This window comes from Centruroides sculpturatus, unplaced genomic scaffold (assembly GCF_000671375.1).
Source record: "Centruroides sculpturatus isolate CEXI.00-Female unplaced genomic scaffold, Cexi_2.0 scaffold622, whole genome shotgun sequence".
NCBI classification, from domain to species: domain Eukaryota; kingdom Metazoa; phylum Arthropoda; class Arachnida; order Scorpiones; family Buthidae; genus Centruroides; species Centruroides sculpturatus.
The window spans coordinates 203,304-224,740 of record NW_019384842.1 but is presented as its reverse complement, the minus strand read 5'-3'; the positions used below and the strand labels follow the sequence as shown (position 1 = coordinate 224,740).

Below are 21,437 nucleotides of genomic sequence, written 5' to 3'. Positions count from 1 at the left end.
TTTTTCTTCAAATGTTATTTCGAGGAACACAGAAAATCACATGTAGAAGGAACTCCGTTTTCTTGTTCAAAATGCAAGAAGAGATTTAAACTTTTTTCTGAATTAGCGAAGCACAGGAAATATCATTTCAAAGTTAAACATCGCTTGAAAGTCAGCCATGACCCATGCAAACGTTATGTAAAGGAAGTTAAGCCGAAAGAAGCAAAGTATCCTGAAAATAAACTATTTCCGTGTGAGATCTGTGGGAAAATATTTCATTGTCAAAATTATTTTGGGACCCACTTAAGGTATAATTCTGATGAAAGGCCATTATGTGAATTCTGCAGAGAAAGTGCAAAGTGTAAAATGCGTTTTTCATGCGAACTCTGTGGAAAACAATATAAGAGTAAATCTTACTTAAAACGACATCATTCAGATATTCATGACAGCCTAAAAGCTTTTCCATGCAAATTATGCCCCAAATCATTTAACTTAAGATTATCATTAATTTCGCATGAGAAGACTCATTCATATGTGAGGTCTTTCTTGTGTGATATCTGTGGAAAAGCATTTACGTTGAAAAACGGTTTAACACGTCATCTGATACGTCATAGCAAAGAAAGATCTTTTCAATGCAAATTATGCCCCAAATCATTTAACTTAAAATCATTATTAATGGCGCATGAGACGACTCATTCATATGTGAAGTCGTTCTTGTGTGAAATCTGTGGAAAAAGTTTTAAGAAAAAGACTGATTTGAAAATACACAAACAGTATCATTCCTATAAAATAGGACTTCACAATTACATGAACGATGGTTCATGTGATTGTGAAGTCTGTGGAAAACAATTTAAGAATACAGATGGCTTAAGAGAACATCAGAGGGTTCATGACAACATAAGACCTTATCAATGCAAATTATGCACCAAATCATTTAAGTGGAGATCATCATTAATGGTCCATCTGAAGATTCACTCAGGTGTGAAGCCTTTCTTGTGTGAAATCTGTGGAAAAGCATTTACGTTGAAATGCAGTTTAACACGTCATCTGATATGTCATAGCAAACAAAGATCTTTTCAATGCAAAGTTTACACCAAATCATTTAGTAACAGATCAGCTTTAATGGAACATCAGAATTACAATCATTTGGAGGTAATAATGCCTTTCTCGTGTAACATTTGTGGAAAAGGTTTCAAAACACGGCCATTACTAATTGAACACAACGTGAGTCATGCCAATAGCAAACCTTTTGGATGCGAAATTTGTCTCGGGTATTTTGAAGAGAAATCAGCTTTAATATCGCACATAAGAATGCATTTTACAAAAGCCTAAAGATCCTGCGTTCAACATATGCAGAAAGAATTTTAAGCAGAAATTAAAGTTAAAAGACACATAGAAGAACCCATTTTAAGAAAAGCTATGGATTTTTTGAAAGATGTTTTAAGCCGTCAAGTGAATTAACTATGCACAAAAGAACTTGTTCTAAAGAAAGACTTCAGTCAGAAAGTTGGTAAGATATAGAGTCATATGGATGATTTTACTATAACACATTGGCAAACTGTTGTGAGAGGTCGAAATTTGAATAGAATTGGTCTTGTAATTTCTTTTCAATATTTCAAGTTGGTCTATTATTCTTTAATACAGGTAAAAGAGAGATCAGACTAGCATAATGAAATGGTTGTTAATACAATCTTTAATGTGTTCAAATTTTGTATAGGTTCTAAAGTATGTTTTAATTTCAAACTTTAATAAACAATGCTGAATGATCTCTGCAAAAAATTCAAAATTTTCTGACAATTCAAGTTTTTTCAGTGAAGAGATGGAAGGAAGTAAAGTCACGAGAAAAGTCAGCAGTGCAACTGACTCCTTGCCAGTATTTCATTTTTTCAAGTGACATTTAGTTTATCGGCCTGTAGTTTGGTTTTTTCTGCTATATGAATCTGGAAACCAGATGGCGAAGGCCAAGGGATCCAAGTTTAAACCCAGGCTTGCTTGTAAACATTCATGAATTTTCTGTGTGGATAGGTCACGTCCTTTACTTTGGCAAGTAGGTACCAGCTTTGGGAGAAGTGTCTAAAGTGATCAAATTTCATTAAATCATCCCTTCATTAACAGAAGAATCATTTGAAGACTCATTTGAGAGAAACTTACATTTCATCATCACCAGGTTATTCTGACTAAAGAAACAAAATGTAAGAAGAGAACTGACTTTGAAACTGAGCTCTGAATAACAATAATTATTATTATTTGGTTTCATATCAATTGTTCATGTGTTCTATTTATGTAAGAATTAAAATTACATATAAAATATTTTTTCTCCACTTTTTGTTGTATGTACATTAATAATTACATTTAAAGGATATCAAATAACTAAATTATTAATATTTCCAGGTTATAACAATGTTTGAATTGCACTTTTTTTATGGAGATTGTGTGTGAATTGTGCATTTGTGTGTGTGGATTTCTATGCACAACATCGTCAGCAATGCAATGCCATGGTACTCTGTCCACCACCTTCGGGATCTGCATAAAAGTAAATATATAGTACTTAACCATTTTCATTAAATTCATAAAATAAAATTGATTACTTTTGGATAATGAACAGGTTTATTACACACCCATCCAATTTAATTAAACTTATCCAAAATTCATTTCAGTCTTATCAATTGAATTGCACTGTTGTTCCAATTGATAAGAGCGAGTACGGCTGAAATACATTTTGGATAAGTTAATTGAAATGGATGGGTGTGTAATAAGCCTGTTTATTAGTCATAAGTAACTAAGTAGCTTATGTAATTAATTAATACTCAAGAAGCTTTTTAATAAATTACAACCCAGTTTGACATTTTTAACATGTTGAACTGTAGAGAAACTCTGCATTTGCTATATTTCTGCAAAATATCACAAATTTGGAGTAAAGAAATGTACAGAAAAAATAAGATTAGGCAGTTCAAAAATATAAATTGTTCCTTTACTTTATTCAAAGTGAAAGTTAAAAATAGTTGTTATTGCTTTCATTTATTTATTCCTGCTTCTTTTTGGATAGAATCACTCAGGAGTGAAACTGATTTTCAGTCTTGTTTTTCGGCTTTTCCCATATTTTTATGGTCAGATCTTTGACAATGCTCAAAATTTTTGCATGTTGAGAATAAAACAATGCTGTTCCAATCTAATCTGACTTTTGTATTAATTAAAAGAGGGTTCGGGACTGTAAGACTTAGTTTGAGAAAAGGGCTGGGGCTAAAAGTACAGTATAGGTATCAAATTAAAGCTGTAGATGATGCCTTTCAATTGCGATTTGAAAAAGGTACAATGGTTCAGGCATGGCAGAGTGGCAAAAGTATGATGTTAAGTCTATGGGAAGGTAAGCACACTTGTGTGCCATGTAGTAATTTAGTTTTTAAACTATTAAACCAACCTGTTGCTTGCTCTTACTTTGAATTCCTGCTTATTTTGCTAATTATGCATTAATGAAGACATTTTGCATTACTTTTAAACACTAAGCTATGAGCTTAAATAATAAAATAAAATTAAGACCCACTTTTATTTTTGAACTAGACTATTTTAATTTTTTAGATTCTATAGTAATAAAGTGTGTATTATGTACAGTTGCACTAATCCGAAGTAATTGAACCAGTAGTTAGGATTAACAGCGGTATGATAGTAAGGATATGATGTGTACATTTTGAGGCCATTTTTTTTACTGTTATAAGATACTTTATAGCATCAAGTAGAGGCCTGAATTATTTTTATGTCGAGAATCACAGGAAGAACGAGCATAAATGCTCACAACATATTACTTTTGTTTACACATGAGCGGAAGTGTACACGTGACAAATCCATTATTTTAGTTAGGGGAAAATAAATGCATTTTTTTCAACATTAGAAGATAAAGCTTTTTAATAAATTACTTTTGTCAATATTGACAGAAACGCCAATCTGTTTTTATTTTACAGTTACCCCAAGTTGGGACCAAAACGTGGTTCTAATATTCAAATTCATTATTGCAATCTGCCATAAAAACTATTAACTTTTACTTGCATATAATGACTATTATTATAATAATACGGTAAGGCATTTGAAGAAAATCTAGCATCGAGTTTTATAACTTTCCCGTTTTTTATGAGATTTTGCTTTAAAAATAACTTTTAAATTATTAATTTTAATAAATAAAATTGTGTGTGGCGCCATCTGTTAAGCGATTTTGTTATTAAAAACATTATAAGATGATAAAGTTAATTTCGAGGGTAATGATGAACTTTATAACAAAATCACCTTAATTTTAGATATTGTTTAACGTCTAAATAAGGACCAGTTTTCCATTTGTCCAAAGTCCTTTTGGACAAATGGAAAACTGGAAAGTTTTCCAAAGTCCTTTTGGGAAGAATTCCCTTGATAGTTTACTCACGTATGTCTTTGCTGTGACCCTTCAAACTAAGGGGTTGGGTTTGGTTTTGTGGGTAGAATTATTGTGCCGAAATTCGAATAGAAATAATTGTAGCCTGTATTAAATTTCATTTATAAATCTTCAAAATTTTATTTAACACTGTAAACTTCCAAAACGAGTTGGGTCTTTGAATCTCCAGATATGTAAATGTTTTTTCAGTGCTAATGTGAGTAAGCAGGGGACCACTGGGATGATCCCTAATGACCACTTAATCTGCACGGGTTAGAAACACCCGCTGTCGGTTGTCGGATGGCTTAGGAGGGCAAAAATTAGTGAGGAGGGGTCGTGACGATGTGTCCAGATAACTACACGGGTAGAACAATACTAACACATTTAATAAACAAATAAGAGAATTTCTATATCAAAGGAAATAAACAAAATAAAAACACACGCATAAACAAAAAAAGGAATCTATTCTATATCTATGTTCTAACCTAAACTAAAGATCGTGAGAGACCTCTCTAGGAGGGACGTGTTGGAGAGAGAGAAAAAAAATACAGGCAAGGGTTTACTGTTGAGTCAACCGTTAAATATAGAAAAGTATTGACAGTAACGTGTCTTGAGCATATGTTTATAGACGTTACTTGCCAAAATATTTAAAAATGTAACTTAAAGTCGATAAAATCTTTTGTTTTTAAATAGCTAGCGTTTTATTATGAATTAACTATATTCATAGTCGATGATAATACAAATTTACAAAATTTCGGTTTATCATAGAAGTGTGATAAAAGAAACTAGTGTGAAACAAGAGCNTATATTCATAATCGATGATAATACCAATTTAAAAAATTTCGGTTCATCATTGAAATGTAATAAAAGAAACTAGTGGAAAGCAAGAGCCGGTGGCGCAATGGTAGCGCGTCTGACTCCAGATCAGAAGGTTGCGTGTTCGAATCACGTCCGGCTCACTCTCTACTATTATTTTTATATATAATTATACTTTATAGTACAGCTCAGCTACACGTGCATTGCTAAATACAACCATCAACTTTCTTTACATGGAAGTCACGAATACGAACATAATGATAAAAGCGTGGCAATGAGTAAACAATAATTTGAAAATACACACAAGACAAATAAAATTTGCAGCTATGACCCGTGTTTTTGAATAAGAAACGAATATTCCAACAGATTATGAACATTTTGAAACATTACCGTATACGATGAACTTAAAATTAACACATTTTGCACTTCGTTAACTTCACACTGCAAAACCCTTGCCTGGACCACATAACCTCCCTTCGGGCAATGTCCAACCTCAAATATGTACGTGATCCCATAAAATAATAATGAAAGTAAGATTACAATTTTATCTCTCACCTGAATTCGCTACTATTTTCAGATGTCAGTGAATTACTTTGAAAGATAAATATTTATATGCGCCAAGTAAACTTTGAATGTTAGCAATTCAACAAAGTATAATTGTTTCCGTAAACGAACTGTTTTCGAATGTCACTCGAAATGACTTATATACTAATCGTAAAATTTATCAAACGGCTATTTTTTAAATCTTATAATTCAGATGGGTTGATAATAATAATAAGCGCAGAGCCTTAAACGGTTAGGAGTTGAAAGTTGAAATTTAGTACACAATTAGAATATGTCATAAGAATGCACACTAAAAAGAAATTTTGGAAATTTTCCCCGACGTGGAGGAGAGGGATACGGATTATTCTGAAGAACGGCTTCTACTGTACTATTTTAGATGCGGTGTTTTTGCGAGAAATCGAACATATTTTTAAACTCATCTAAAGATTTTCTAATTAGTCTCAGAAAAGGGGAAACTTAATTTTTGCACACAGTAAAAACGGGTAAGTTCGACTATATAACTAAAGGTTATCGTATCTACATAAAGATTTATCACACCGAATGACCAATCTAACACATATTGAAAATTCTGTATTCCTCTAATGTACACAACTTTTAAAATGTGTTAAATTAGGAACTTGGTGTGATAAATTCTTACATAAGATAACCTTTGTAAATATAAACTAAATACTATAACATAATATAGAGTTACAAGTACGAAACAATCTTAATCTTTGATGCTGTTATTTTTTGATCGAGCAACGCTAAGCTCATCTGCTAGTATAGTATAAATTCCAATAACATTTGATTCAGTTGAAGGACGGATCTAGGATTTTTTAAACTCTTTTCGCCCTGTTGGCATTAAGAGGGCCTCTTTTTAGCGAGGCCTGTTTGGTTTTTGCCGGGTGGTGAGGGACAAGGCCAGACATATTTAGACGGACGACCTTCGGAAAAATTCCTTGCGATTTTTCGATCCTAGCTCCCCATAGCAGTAGGCTTTTCCCTTGGCAGTTCGGAAATACAACAGATAGGATTCAGGGGAGTGCGGAGTGTGCCTACGCACTCCCTGAAATCTTCAAATTTCAAGTAGAAAAGAGTTTTCCATAGTACAACTACAGTGCAGAGGATATAGATATTGATATGAAGCGCACCCACTAAATGAAATTCCAGCATCTGCCCATGATTTCTTTACGGCAACGCGACACATGGGCGATCCCGCGAAAAGGAATGCCCCCCATTAGGACTTTTATGGGAAACTAGACTCTATTTCAGTGTTGGTAAGGCAAACAAAACTCGGAAAAATCTTGGCCAGCCGGTTGGCAAGTCCCGAACCCACGATTTTATCCACTCGCCGCTCACTTATGGACAGAATTCTAAATAGCCTGGAATGTTTGGTAATGCGGAACCTTGTGATAACTATTTTAAAACCTTAGTAACCCATAAATAATAACTAATAATTAGTATTATTAAATACAGAAAGGCTGCTTGAACATTTCTTGTTTTTTGCCATCACTCCACTCAATTCTACCAAAGAGGAGAAAATGGAATACAATGCACTCACCACCTACAACAACAAGAAAGTTATTTAGTGAAAATCTATAAAACAATTATAGTAAATCTACTTACTCTTATCAAAAAGTTTCTCTTTATAAAGAAGAAATCGGCAACAGAGATTCCCATAGACAGACCCTTAAATCGTTTCATGAAATCAGTTATCTGTGCAGAAGAATGAAATATTATTATAAACTTCGTATGATTTTANAGTTAATATATTTTTGTATATATTCTTTTTCATTAATATTTAAATTAAGTACGCTTATAGCCTTAAATTTAGTAATGAATTAAACTGTTAACCTATTATTTACATCTATAGATACAATTACGGGCTTATTTCGTCGAATAAGCCGCCATAATAGGTATAGCCTTATTCGACGACGGCCGACAGTGCCAATAAGGCGCTATGGCCCTTGCCGATGCTGGCCAGCCATCTTCGTATATACAGTACATTAGGTCGTGCATCGCGTGCTAGGCGCCTTTCAACTATTGCACCAGCACGTGCGTGCCGTTCTGTGTGCTATTAATTAAATAATGATAATTTTCTAGTATATATTTTCAATTATTTATTTTACTATACAATATTTATAACGTGCTAATATTTTTTAAATTATTTTATTCGTTGCTATTTTTATTTTGAATTGAAAAATGTAGATTGAAGATTTTAGTTAATTAATAGGAATACAGTAGACCCCTCGTATAACACGGTAGATACGTTCCGTGTTTTATGAAATTCATGTTGTACGAGTCCTTAAAAACATGAGCCAATCACAGCCTGGCATGTGTGCAGTTTAGGGACTACGGCTGTTTGAAAGGTTTTCTTCCATAAAATTAATTGATTCTAGACTGATTTGACTCAACATTTCCAAAACACGTATAATTTTTTGGGAATAATCCGTATAAACTATGCTATAAACAAAAAATTGTATGATTACTTATCGAGTGTGCACCTTTCGACGACGCCATTGCTTAAGCTTGTTTTCGTCACGGAGCAGCGCACCAAACGGCGGGCGTGTTTTCTGATAAATTATTTTACTGCGAAAAATTTGCTGAACTTTGGAGACATCATTAATATAAATATAATTTTTATGGCCGTTAAATAATAAATGGTTTTTAGTAGGTCTGCTGCTCGTTTAAACTCAACGGTTTGTGCAATACAGTTTATCCGAAGGTCGGTTATCCGAAATGTCGGTTATCCCAAGGAATTCCAGTAGACAAATTTAACTTTTCGCCAGTGCTGTGGCGCTGCAATTTTTGGCTATGTCTTCGGCTACTCAAATATTTTACGTTTTTGATACTAAATTAACATCTGAAGTATAATTTTTTATTGTTTTTATATTTTTCAATATACTTATTTTGCTTGTACAAAATAAAAAAATAATTCTTAACAATACAATAGTCTTCGTTAGGCTTAACATCGACGAAAATTCAACGCGAAGCGACACGAAACGGAGAAAAATTTCAACACGGGATAAATTAATATATATTTTCGTACGTAATCGGTTATCCGAAAAATAAGTTATCCGAACAACCCCAGTCCCCAATTGATTCGAATAAACGACGCTCTATTGTATCTGCTATTGGTCTAGATTCGACCAATCCTGTCGCGACACGAGTCGGCGATGACGTTTTACAGTATCATACGAGTGTCTTTTAGCGTGTTTACACGAATACGATCGTAATTTTTTCGCCGTTATATACGAATTCATATTATACGAACCCGTTTTATAGGGGGGTCTACTGTATTTAACTTAAATTAATTAACATAAAAATTGGGTTTTTTGTAATCGATTTCAGGTTACCAAATTAATCGAATAGCAACGAATTTCCAGTTAATTTCCCGATTGTTATTCTCTCGAGGTCAGTTTCTGGAAATCAAAAACTACCACAAAATGGGTGTCGCCGTGACGTGGCTTTGTGGCTTTAACGTGTGAAAATTTTATCGAAGTTTTAAAGGTAATATTTTTTACAGACTAAGTACACCCGACAGAAATTAATAAGTATTTTAAGTATTAATAAGTAGAATTAATTATTATTAAGTATTTTAAAAGGTACAGTCGACCCCCCTATAAGATCATAGATACGTTCCATTTTTTAGGAATCCAATTTCTTACGAGTCCTTCCAATCACAGCCCGACACGTGTGAAGTTTACGGACTACGGCTGATTGAAAGGTTTTCTTCCATAAAATTAATCGATTCTAGACTAATCCGACTCAACATTTACAAAATACGTATATTTTTTTTGGAAATAATCCATATAAACTACGCTTTAAACAAAAAATTGTAGGATTACTTACCGAGTGTGCACCATTCGACATCGCCATTGCTAAAGCTTGTTTTCGTCGCGAAGCAGCACACCAAACCACGACCGATTTCTGATAACTTATTTTTCTGAGAAAACTTCGTTGAACTTCGGAGACATCATTAATATAAATAATTTTTATGACCGTTGAATAAGAAACGTTTCTTTCACAAGAAATGTATAAAATTACAGTACTGTATTAGACTTACGGTACCTAATTTACATACTGTACAGACGATAGTTTGCGTAAAATCTCCGTAGCATGGCTGCCACACTAGACGGCGGAAATTATATATTTAATTATAATAAAGTTACAATAAGTTAATATATAATTATATATACAGTACCTAATTAATTTATAATTATATGTACAGTACCTAATTTATATATAACACTGTACAGACGATAGTAATCTCTCCGTAGCGTGGCGCTTGACGGCGGAAAATAGTTCAGCTGCCCGATGACGTTTTACGTAATTATAGGAGTTTTTTACCGTTTTTTACGGATACCGTCGCAATTTTTTCGCAGTTTTATAGGAATCGTAATTATAAGAACCCGTTTTATAGGGGGTCTACTGTATTATTTTGTTCGGAAATATAAAAATACTGTATATCATAATTCTCATATGCCAAATACTCGGTAAAATTGCCTCACTAGGAAGGAAGGCATATAGCAGATTTATGTCTATTGTACACATAGAATATAATGAGAGGAGGATATGATTAAACTGACTGATAATCTTCAGATACGGAGCACCCAGCATGTATCTTTCGTGCAAATTACGCGTTTTGTTACGTGCGGCCTTCGTGATGCAGCAATTTCAATGGCCAGCATTGCATTAGTGGAATCTCATAAGAAATTTAAGCAACGACTGACGATTTACAGAAATACTGGCAGTCTGATAATATTAATACATTTCTTCTTCTACAAATGTTTTTCAACGAAAAAATTTAAGCAAATGTTTCAGAGCATCAATACTTTATTTTCTTCATAAAATTACTTAATGCTTTGACGTTCTTCCTATAATTTTAATGATTCTGTTTCAAATGATAAAATTTTATTAAAGCTCCATTCACTTCTCAACATGAAGCTGGCCATGTGGAAGTTTTCTTTAGTTTTTCGCAGATAGTCCCTGTCAACCAGCCCTCAGTCACGTGTTACGTTGTTGTAATTGTTGTAACAAAATTAACCAAATCCTATGAGCACAAAGGGGCCTTTTCTGATGCCCATAGTGAGTTGTGCCAAGTGTGTTGAAGGTGATGAAGGATAGAGACATACATACTGTATATATATATTTTTAACTCTCCGCCTTGTCAGCCTCTTCTATCAAGTCAATTATAGGTTCGGTCAGGCTCATAATGGGGCGGCCGGGTGGTATCAGGACTGACCACTACCTGAAAAATACTTAGAGCTTTTTTGACCCAAACGAATTCGATCTGGGTTCTCCAAAGCGGTAGGATGCTAATTTTGTCGCTTGGCCATCCAACTTAAGAGTCCTGACATATTTAGTTAGATCAATTCAAAAAAAATTTCGAGGTCTTTTTGACCCATTCGAATACGATCTCCGGATTCCCCCGAACGGTATGCTGTAATCATGGTTACTAAATTATAATTGGTTACTTATGTAATAACTATGGCAGTTTGAGGCCGGATGACCGAGCGGTCAAGGCAGCCTACCGCTCCGGGGACCGGGATCGAATCCGGACGGGTCAAAAAATCCCCATGAATTTTTGGGGAGTGGTCCGTTCGGATATGTCGGACCCTCACAGATGGCCGCCCCATTGTGGGTCTGGTCGAACCCATAATTAGTCTTGCTTAAAACAGGCCCTCTTAGTGCCCAAGGGGTAAAAAGAGTTAAAAAAAGAAATCATGGCTGTAATTCGTTAATGCGCCTTCCGATATGACGTCATCGCTTCAATTTTAAGAGAGAGAGAGAAAAAAAAATTATTTAAATTTTTTATTTAAAATTTTAGATATATATATATTTTTTAAACATCATTTACAAAATAATTTGTTTGTAAATAAATTTAAATACAACCAGAGTCTGGTGTCTCAGCTATGTTTTAGAGTTAACGGGTGCGTTCTCTTATTCTTCCGTGTAACTCGGCGCGTTTAAAAGTTTCTACGGAACGCGTTCATATACTCTCATATGAAACAGTAAGAAGTTCATATACTCCGGCAGACGATATCAGACGGTTAATTTAATTAACGAACGCATCCAATGTGTTAGGTTGCCGATAGCTGGCGCTCCAGTAGCATTGAGGCAAGGAGAAGTCGATGTATGCAGTCGGTTATTGAATAGTTTTGACGTTTTCGAGCAATTTCGTAACATTTTTCTACGATAAATAGAAATAGCAGCATGCCAGATTCTTGTTTCGTCACTGGGTGTATGTCTGGTAGGAGCAAATCTGGTGAGAAGCGGCATTTTTTCAGGGCAAAACCGAGGGTGTTAGATAAGTGGAGACGTTTAATTCCTCGAAGAAATGATTTAGAATTCTCCAAAAAATCGCAAATATGTGACTTGCATTTTGATGAAAGATTTATACTTAGGAATTATGTGCATATAATTAAGGGTAAGAGAGTCGTGATACCATGTAATACATGGCGCCTAAAACGTGATGCTTATCCTACGAAATTCTCCGATTGCCCGTCATCTTTGCAAATTGAAGTCCCTGAATTACGTCAGTCTCCAAGGAAGGGAAAAACTACTACCAAAATAAATGAGAATTCAGAAGTTGCAAATGTATTATCGAGTAAGTAAAATGTCCTTGCAGTAATTTTGTTTAAAGAAGTTAATAAATTGAAGAAATAGAAGACTGTACAGAAAAGATGTAATTCTCGAGTCTTTTCTTATTCTTTTACGGTCGTCTTAGGGGTGCAACTGTATAGACACGAGAGAGCAAGAAGAGGTGATGACTTATCTTAATTTTATTTTTCTTAGCAGAAACATTTTTGTGTAGTAAGAACTTATTATTAACATTGATTTATTATTTTAGCATTTCTGTGATTTGATCTGACAAGGCAGTGACACAACACACACCTAAACAATGTTCAGTTATTATATCGAATGATGAGTGTCTGTTGCTTAGTGCATCAGTCAAAACATTCCTCTGTTTGTTATAACAAAGACGACAGATCACAAGTGCTGTTGAATCTGATATGCTCAAAAGACTTTGCTAGAAACATTGCTGTGAAACAACAGTTCAGTTCAAAAAGTATTATTAAAAGTAGAGTATGAATGCAGATTTATTAATAGCTTACTGAGATCTTGGCTTGTTTATAAGCAGTAACATGTCTTTTAGAAAATCATTGCTATCACTTTCCATTTTATTTTTTAAACTTATCTTTAAGTCTTGTTCATTTTCTTTCCTGTAACAACTCCATTTGATTTTAAGAACTGTATATATATGATTCTAAAAGCCTGATCTCTATTGGTTTTTAATCCTCTGTAATCTGTTCCTAACCTTTCCTAGCTTCTGTAATTACAATAAATCGAATCGAAACCAAACGATCGCCTAAATGTCGGACTATAATATGGCTAATTAAATGATTGGAATAAAGTAATTTGACATTAGAGGTAGGTGCTAGGCACCATCTCTTAAGTAAATTAATAATTATTATTAAATAAATAAATTATTAAATAAATTTAGAACTTTCTGGAATAGAACTGGCTCGGGACGGGGCTTGAACCCGCAACCTCCACTTGCCGTGCGGTGCGCTTGCCAGTTACGCCACCCGGACCCCGAGCGAGTCTTCGCTTCCAGAAGTATATTAGATTTAGATATAACCTTACTTGGTTAAATACATCACCGACTGGGGACGACTCCTTCGCCCACGACCCTAACGGTACTCAGCCGGCTAACGTAACACCCGGCGAGGTATATATATATATATAAACATCAACTCACAGCCCGAGTAGATAATAACAACACCAAACGATCGCCTAATTATCGGGCTATAATATGGCTATTTTAAATGATTGGAACTAAGTAATTTGACAATTAGAGGTAGGCGTTAGGCGCCATCTCTTAATTAAATTAATAATTAAATAAATAAATTTAGAACATTCTGGAATAAAAGAACTGGCCCGGGACGGGGCTTGAACCCGCAACCTCCACTTGCCGTGCGGTGCGCTTGCCAGTTACGCCACTCAGACCCCAAGCAAGTCTTTGCTTCCAGAAGTATATTAGATTAGATATAACCTTACTTGGTTAAATACATCACTGACTGGAGACGACTCCTTCGCCCATGTCCATAATGACACTCAGCCAGTTAACATAATATTTGGCGAGGTATATATATCGTTTGGTGATTTATTGTATACTACTCGGGTTTTGAGTTGTTATTCTTTAAGTACTCTCTAATTAATCTAGCTCCTTTGTCACTGAATCTTGCAATAATAATAATAATAATAACACAGATATGGGCTTAAAAGTTAAATCTTGATATACTCCAAAATACATTCTAAACTCCCTTTTTTTGTAACACTAACCTATCCTGCACTTGCTTTAACATTTCTATACATTTCCATGATTAAATTTATACCTTTTATTAATCCCTTTGCTGCCTGACTCAAAGAATTTACTGAGGGCATCACATATTAATAATGTATAGATAGTCCTTATTATAACTTTGACTATCTTTCATTTCCCAGTATGAAAACTCCCAAAAATGTTTTAAAATTAACACAAATTATAGCAAAAAACAAAATTGACAAATCAAATTAAAGTCTATAATAATGAAAGTGACAGTTAGTAAAATTCTGTGATGATATTGACATTGTATAAATAATGTTCTAAATTTCATCTTTAAAAAGAATTTTGAATGTTTACAGCTGACTGTCTATGCTCGAGCCAAACTTATGCCGCAAAGTGATTGCAGCACTTGAAGGGGGAGAAATATGCCACTTTCGTCGCGGCTTAAGCAGGCCATGCTTTTGTAGCAATAGAGCTATTAATTAGGTTCAGCAGAGTCAACAGTTATAACTGAGCAAAGGTGTTTCACTCAGTAGCTGCTATGTAGTTACATCTGCTGAATAATGAGTGATGTATGCATTGAAACTGAAAACAGCCTGTGTTGGTCAGTTGCAGCTAGTGAAAGGTAGTGTAAATGAAGGCTCATTTAAGCTTGATTGTAACATAACACCATTTTCAATTGTACCTTTGAAGTTAGGTTATTTTAAAAGAAATTCTTTTATTTTATATTAATTTATTTAAAAATTATTATTTTTGCTATTTTGTTCTTAAGTAACACTTGTATGAACCAAGCATGCCATTGGTTTAATAAAAATAATTATAAAGTTATAGACATATCCTTTCCAAACACTCACAATGCACTGAAAAAATCAGCAAGTGCACAGAACTTGCCCAGGAAATAAGGCAGATGGATAAGGTTATTATTGTACTGTACCTGTTCTCTCCTCTACAGGTGTCATACCACACACACCACACAAAACCTTGGGAACATTATAATTCAGTAGAAACACATACACCATACTATAGAAGGCTGTTATATTGAAAAAATTTCATATTGTTAGGAAATTTTTGAATACGGACACACACACTGACACACTGGTTTAATTTTTGTTTTGTTTTGGTTACTATGACTTGACTCTTGTCTTGCATAGTATCGATACACAGCGTTTGTTGTCACACATAGTACACACAAGANATTTAAGCTTGATTGTAAAATAACATCATTTTCAATTGTACCTTTGGAGTTAGGTTATTTTTTTTGGAGGAGACAATAATTTTTTTTTCATTTATTTTAGAAAATAAAATAGCAACAAGTAATTGTAAAAATAATTCATAAATTCTTGTAGTTAATTGCTTTTGCTTTTCTGAAAAAAACAGATACAATTCTTTATTAATAGGGCATAATAGGAGAAAAATGGGCTAAACAGGATCAAAGTGTCATCTATTGACAGAAAATGGCGCATTAACGATTTTAAAACATAGTGGCGTGACCTTACTGTTATTTATAGATCACGGTTTTCTCTTACGCGCTGAGTGTGTTTCTTAGCTGGATTGGAGGAGAAGACTAAACTTCCAAAATCTCTATGTGGACAGTCAGATAGAAGTGTGGATAGATTATAGCTGCAGTTGTGTGTTGAGATGTTAATTTTCCTTGGTGCAATTTGTTTGTCATATTATCAGAGGTAATTGCATGTGAAATGTAGAGCTGTCTCTTGTAATCTATAAATTAAGAGAGTTTCGGTTTTGCTCGACTTAGTTTGATTAAATGGCTGGGACTAAAAATACTGTTCTGGTATGAAATTAAAGCTATTACCCTGTACATGTTGCTGTTGAAGCAAGATTTGAGAAAGGTACAACTGTTAGTTGTGGTGGAGTGGCAAAGATACAATGTTAAGCCTACTAGAAGGCAGCTATGTAGCAATAAACAAACTTGTCAGTTGCTTGTGCACCATCTAGCAATTCACTTTTTCAAATATTAGAACAATCTGTTGCTTATCCCTATTCTGAATTTCTGAATGTTTTGTTAATTATGCATTAATTAAAAGACTTTTGCATTATTTTTTTAATATTAATAAATTGTAAATGCTTATGCTTTTATCATGTTTGTATCATGAAAAAATGTTTAAAAAATTACAGTTTAATTCGATCTGTTGATCTGAGTAAGATTTTCATCAATAAGATGGAAATAATATTTGGAATTTATATATTTTTATTTTATTAGGTGTCAAGAATGAAGACGAAATTGTCATCAAAAAGGAACCGGAGTGGGACATTGGTGCAAACACTGATCGTTTGTCTTGTTTGCAATTTGAAATCGATAGCTCAAGTATTAAAGCTGAGCATAACAGTACCACTATGGAGAATGATCTGCGTGTAAGTACATTCATTATTTTGTAGTAGTCTAGTCTTTTTAATTTATTTTCTTGCATCGAACAGTATTAATATAACTTTAATAATAATCAGTTGTGCTTTTCATTTTTAAAAGTTGTTTGAATGAAGAAAGAATTATCAAATGTAATTAAAAATTGAAAAGCATTTAGATGAGGAAACTAAAAATTATAATTAATTAGACACATTTTTGGTTGTTGTTCTGGTTCTTCGATACTCAAACAATAGCCAAAAATGTGGCTATTTTACTGGATTGAGTGCCATGGATGAAACTGTGGATGATTTTGGAACCTTAGAACTACTCGTACATCTGTGTACAACTCATAATCATCTCCTTACTGTACCTGCATGTGCCAATGGATGTCATAGTGTTTTCTGATTTTTGACGAAAACCAATTGTCACTCTTGCTTTGCACACTGTTGGAGAGGTGCTGCCATTTTATCGATCTGTTGTCTTGTGTTCTTGCGCATCAACGGTGTTTCCAGTTGCAGTTAATATTGCCTCTGACTTGGAGCTTTTGTTTGTTAGAATTACTACACTATTGCTTATTCTCCTAACTTTCAATGGCACTTTTCTGGTTTTCTGTTGAATGTGCCTTGTATGATCAATTAAAATGGATATAAGATGGAGATTGGAATTTTTTTACATAAGTAAACTGGTATTCATAAAAATTCCACATTATTTTGTGTAATTTTATAAACAAGTCAGTTGAATGAAAAGATATCAAGAAAAATATATCAATAGACTAACATTAAGAGAAAGATTAAAAACTATTTTAATAAATTATTGATTTTATATTGATTGAATGAAAAGAAGATAAATGTTGCCACTTGAACACATTTTTAATTAACATTTAGAAGTTCATGCAGCTGATAGAATGCTTGCTATACTGCTGAAACACTTGTGACTGATCCATTGGCTGCCTTCAACTTATTCTCTTTCATTGAAATAAAAGAATGATAGTACAGTAGACCCCCTATAAAACGAGTTCATATAATGTGGATTCGTATATAGTGGCGAAAAAATTTCGACTGTATTCATATAAAGATGCTAAAAGAGACTCGAAAAATGTGGTAAAATGTCATGTCTGACTTGTGTTGCGACAGGATTGGTCGAATAGCAGATATTGCACAAACCGTTGAGTTTAAACGAGCAGCAGACTTACTAAAAATAATTTATTATTTAACGGCCATAAAAATTATATTTATATTAATGATGTCTCCAAAGTTCAGCAAATTTTTTGCAGAAAAATAATTTATTAGGAAACACATGTGCCCCCGTTCAATGTGCTGCTCCACAACGAAAACAAGCTTAATCAATGGTGTGTTTGAATGGTGCACACTCGGTAAGTAATCCTACAATTTTTTGTTAATAGCATAGTTTATATGGATTATTCTTAAGAAATTATACGTGTTTTGGAAATGTTGAGTCAAATTAGTCTAGAATCGATTAATTTTATGGAAGAAAACATTTCAAACAGCTGTAGTTTGTAAAGTGCATACGTGCCGGGCTGTGATTGGCTCATGTATTTAATGACTCGTAAAACGTAAATTTCGTAAAAAGTGGAACGTATCTACCGTGTTATAGGGGGTTGACTGTACTATAGAAAATTTCATTCTGAACTTTGCTGATCTGCCTGTCTCTAACACCACCTGTTCTAACTTCAGAATACATTACTGTATATATATATAACCCATTCAACAGGTATCTGTCTGTCCGCATAACGGATGATAATGGACTCTAGAGGCACCCCTATCGTGTGTCATATTTCAAACATTCAAATTAACAATTTTAATTATTATTTAAATTAACAATATAAATTATTATTATTCATTTGGCCAATAAATTATTATTTGGTCAATATAACAATATAAATAATTCAGTATATTTGCAATAAGAATTTATTATTGTCACAGAATGCCTGTAATGTTCACTAGGGAGCGAATAACGAAAAAATGGATAGGTTTGAACCACTACGATAAGACCACAAGGTTTGAAATAGTTAACGTAATATAAGGTAATATTTTAATATAGTAATAGAAACCTTTCATGGCATCACCAAAGAAATACACCACTGTGGAGAAACGTAAAGCTGCCGCTGCTCCGAGACAAAGGGTTATACGTGCGCAGGAACTATTTATTTAAACAATTTTGAGTAAAGAATAGCTTCACTTTCTCATGTACAAATACTGTTTGCTGTTTGTGTATTGATTTTTTAAGTTTAGTTTCTAAGATGAAGAATTGTATACATTTATATATATTAAGTGCATCAAACTTTTAAAAATTAAGCACACACAACTTTCATATATTAAGTGCATTAAACATGCCTCATAGTAATTTGTATTGCTGCTAGAATGCCCACTAGTACTATATAAATATTTAGCATTGATACTTTGCTTTTGTAATATAGGCTTATATCATTATAATTTTAAAACTTTTACAGTTGTTATATTACATATAATAATCAACATTGTAAGTGATATTTATAATTACATTTTAAATAGTTTAATAATGGCTTCTCACTTGAATGATTATGAGTAATATTTGGATGCTCTTCAGAATGACAGCTATAATTCTAGTGAAGACGACAATGTGCATCATTCAATACCCTAGCTTCTCATTCTGTATGGATGCATTGCCAGTTATACTATCTGGACTTGACTTCCATCCAATGTATTACATCCAGAGATATTTAATTTTAGATACGACCATTCTCGGTTAATTGCCGTGTTTACTGGGGACAACTTCAGTGCCCATGGCCTATAATCGCCCACTATGCCACTCTGTTGGCCATTGCTCCACCTTGGCATAGTGTAAATATATATATGAACATCTGAATCTCATTAATTCTCATCCTGTGTTAGGTAGTGACAGTGATATGGATGACAAAGAATATAGTTAATGTTATCATTTATTGTAATCATCCTTCGTGTTACAAATTTTAACAATTCTATCTTCTTTTATAAAGCAATTGTTATAATACTTTAATGCAATTTTTATAGCAAGATTTTATTATCTGAACATCCTTTCCCTCTTTCTTTTCATTTTAAAGAACCTTCTAGGCTTAAACATATGCATTCTACTGATTCTTCTCCTATTTGCTACTACTATCTTTTCTTTACTAATTATATTCTCTCCCTTCTGATGACAGAATCAAATATGTATACACAGAAAGTTCTTCACAGTAGATTGCATAATAGTTCACCTCAATGGAGAAATTAGACTAAAATTACTATATCAGTAAGAAAAGGCTTTTCGGCTGCATGATAAATCCGGAAAGCCAACAATTGTTGTATCTGTCCACTTTTTGTTTGCAAGTCATCCCCGCAGTTTGGGAAAATGTTTAATTGCAGTTTCCCACTTGTTTGTTTTTCATCTTATCAATAATGATAGTTTGTCCAGTCCAGAACAACCTGATTGTGATCCCTGTGTGAAATATAAATTACTGCTCACTAATTCTTTTGATCAAAGATTGCATAAGGTGCTTATCAAGTGTATTCGTAAGATTAACAAGGGTGGAATTGCTATTGATTTTTCTATCAGAGAGGTGGCTGAATACTTTCAGGAACAATTAGACAAAATAGAAGGATTGAAGGCACGAAACACAAGATGGCGTCTTCCCCTTATGAAAGTGACTTCAGTCCCCAACTCAATCACCAAAGACGACCTATTAGAATATCTGCTTGAACAGAATATTTTTTCACAGAAGTACATGATGGAGGAGTTTAAAAAGGTTTTAAACCTTCGATTTTCAATCAAACAGAGAAATGACGAGTTTTTATCATGGGTGTTAGAGATGTCACTGGAGGTTAGGGCAATGACTAAAAAATAAGGATATCTTTATGTTCAGTGGAAAACGTGCAATGCTTATGATTATTTCCTTGTACGACAGTGCTACAAATGTCTTGCTTTTGGACATTTGGCGGCAAGTTGCCCATCACCGAAGAAAGTTTGTAGCCTAAATGTGCTAATTGTTTGAGGAGTGGCCTAGATAAACATGAACATAACACACTGGATAAGGAGTGTTCACTGTACATTAAAGCAAAAGCCTTATATATTAAGACAGCTGACTACTTACCTGAATAATTATGGAATCCTTTACAGGGCACAAATTGTTTAATTCATAGTGCTATCTCTGCTTCTTAGCACAACAACTGATACAAGCAGATCATTGCTTCTCTATATACATTTGTTTTTGCTGACTGTAAGAGATATGTAAGCTTCATCATCATCCTCTGTTTTTGGGTTTAAGGTGTTGGAATTGATACTTACAATTACTAGCTGTGTGGATTTTCTTTTTTGATCTGTATGCATATTATATATGGACTCATGGGATTCTCAAATCTTTGTCTTACAAATTTTCTGCACGGGATAAATGCTGTTAAACACTTTGTCAGAATTATTGTATTTACTGCGACCTTCTTTTGCGAAAATATTCTTGCAGATAAGTAATCTGTTATATGCTGCAGCAAGATGCTGCGTATTCTGTTCGGGTCTTTTATTGTCATTGTGTTTTTTTATTTATTTATTTTTCTTTTCACTTTGCTTTGTTCATTAGTGCATACTGTAACTCAGTGAAACTATGTAATGGATATGATCCTGTAATGCTCACTGCGGGGCAGGACTTGGTACTTTGTTTTAAATGTACAATTAAACTAATGAATGAATAATAATGAATGAATGTATGTCATTGACCACATGTTGAGGCTGATAGTGCAAGAAAACATCTGAAATGTATGTTTACCCAAAGATAATGATATTCAACATGCTCAAATGCTGAGTTATATCTGAAGAATAAGGAATGTAGTCCACACAAACAGTAGATACATTCAGTGGTGATATTCGAAATATTTCATGAAGGATTCGCTAACAAAAAATTTTTCCTTAACAATTTTTTTCGCTCAAATGATGCATTAGCAACATTAGCACAAAAACTGACCTTAAGATACCCATATAAATAAAAAAGATGCTTTCACAAAATT

The 21,437-nt window shown here is 33.6% G+C and overlaps 1 protein-coding gene and 1 non-coding gene across 12 annotated transcripts in view; both read left to right on the top strand.

The window, feature by feature from the left end:
- Window positions 1–21,437, top strand: part of LOC111630327 (zinc finger protein 540-like) — a 90,900-nt gene that overhangs the window by 40,401 nt on the left and 29,062 nt on the right. The window contains exons 1-2 of one of the 11 annotated variants that reach the window (XM_023374422.1): window positions 11,672–12,344; window positions 16,288–16,439. The exons of the other annotated variants lie outside the window; for them this stretch is intronic. Coding sequence (XP_023230190.1) covers window positions 11,951–12,344; window positions 16,288–16,439 — 546 coding nt within the window. The 5' untranslated portion in view covers window positions 11,672–11,950. Of the gene's footprint in view, window positions 1–11,671; window positions 12,345–16,287; window positions 16,440–21,437 lie in introns of those variants that run through there. 11 annotated transcript variants of the gene reach the window in all.
- On the top strand, window positions 5,263–5,334 carry Trnaw-cca. Its single transcript has one exon. It is a non-coding gene; the product is annotated as a tRNA-Trp (tRNA).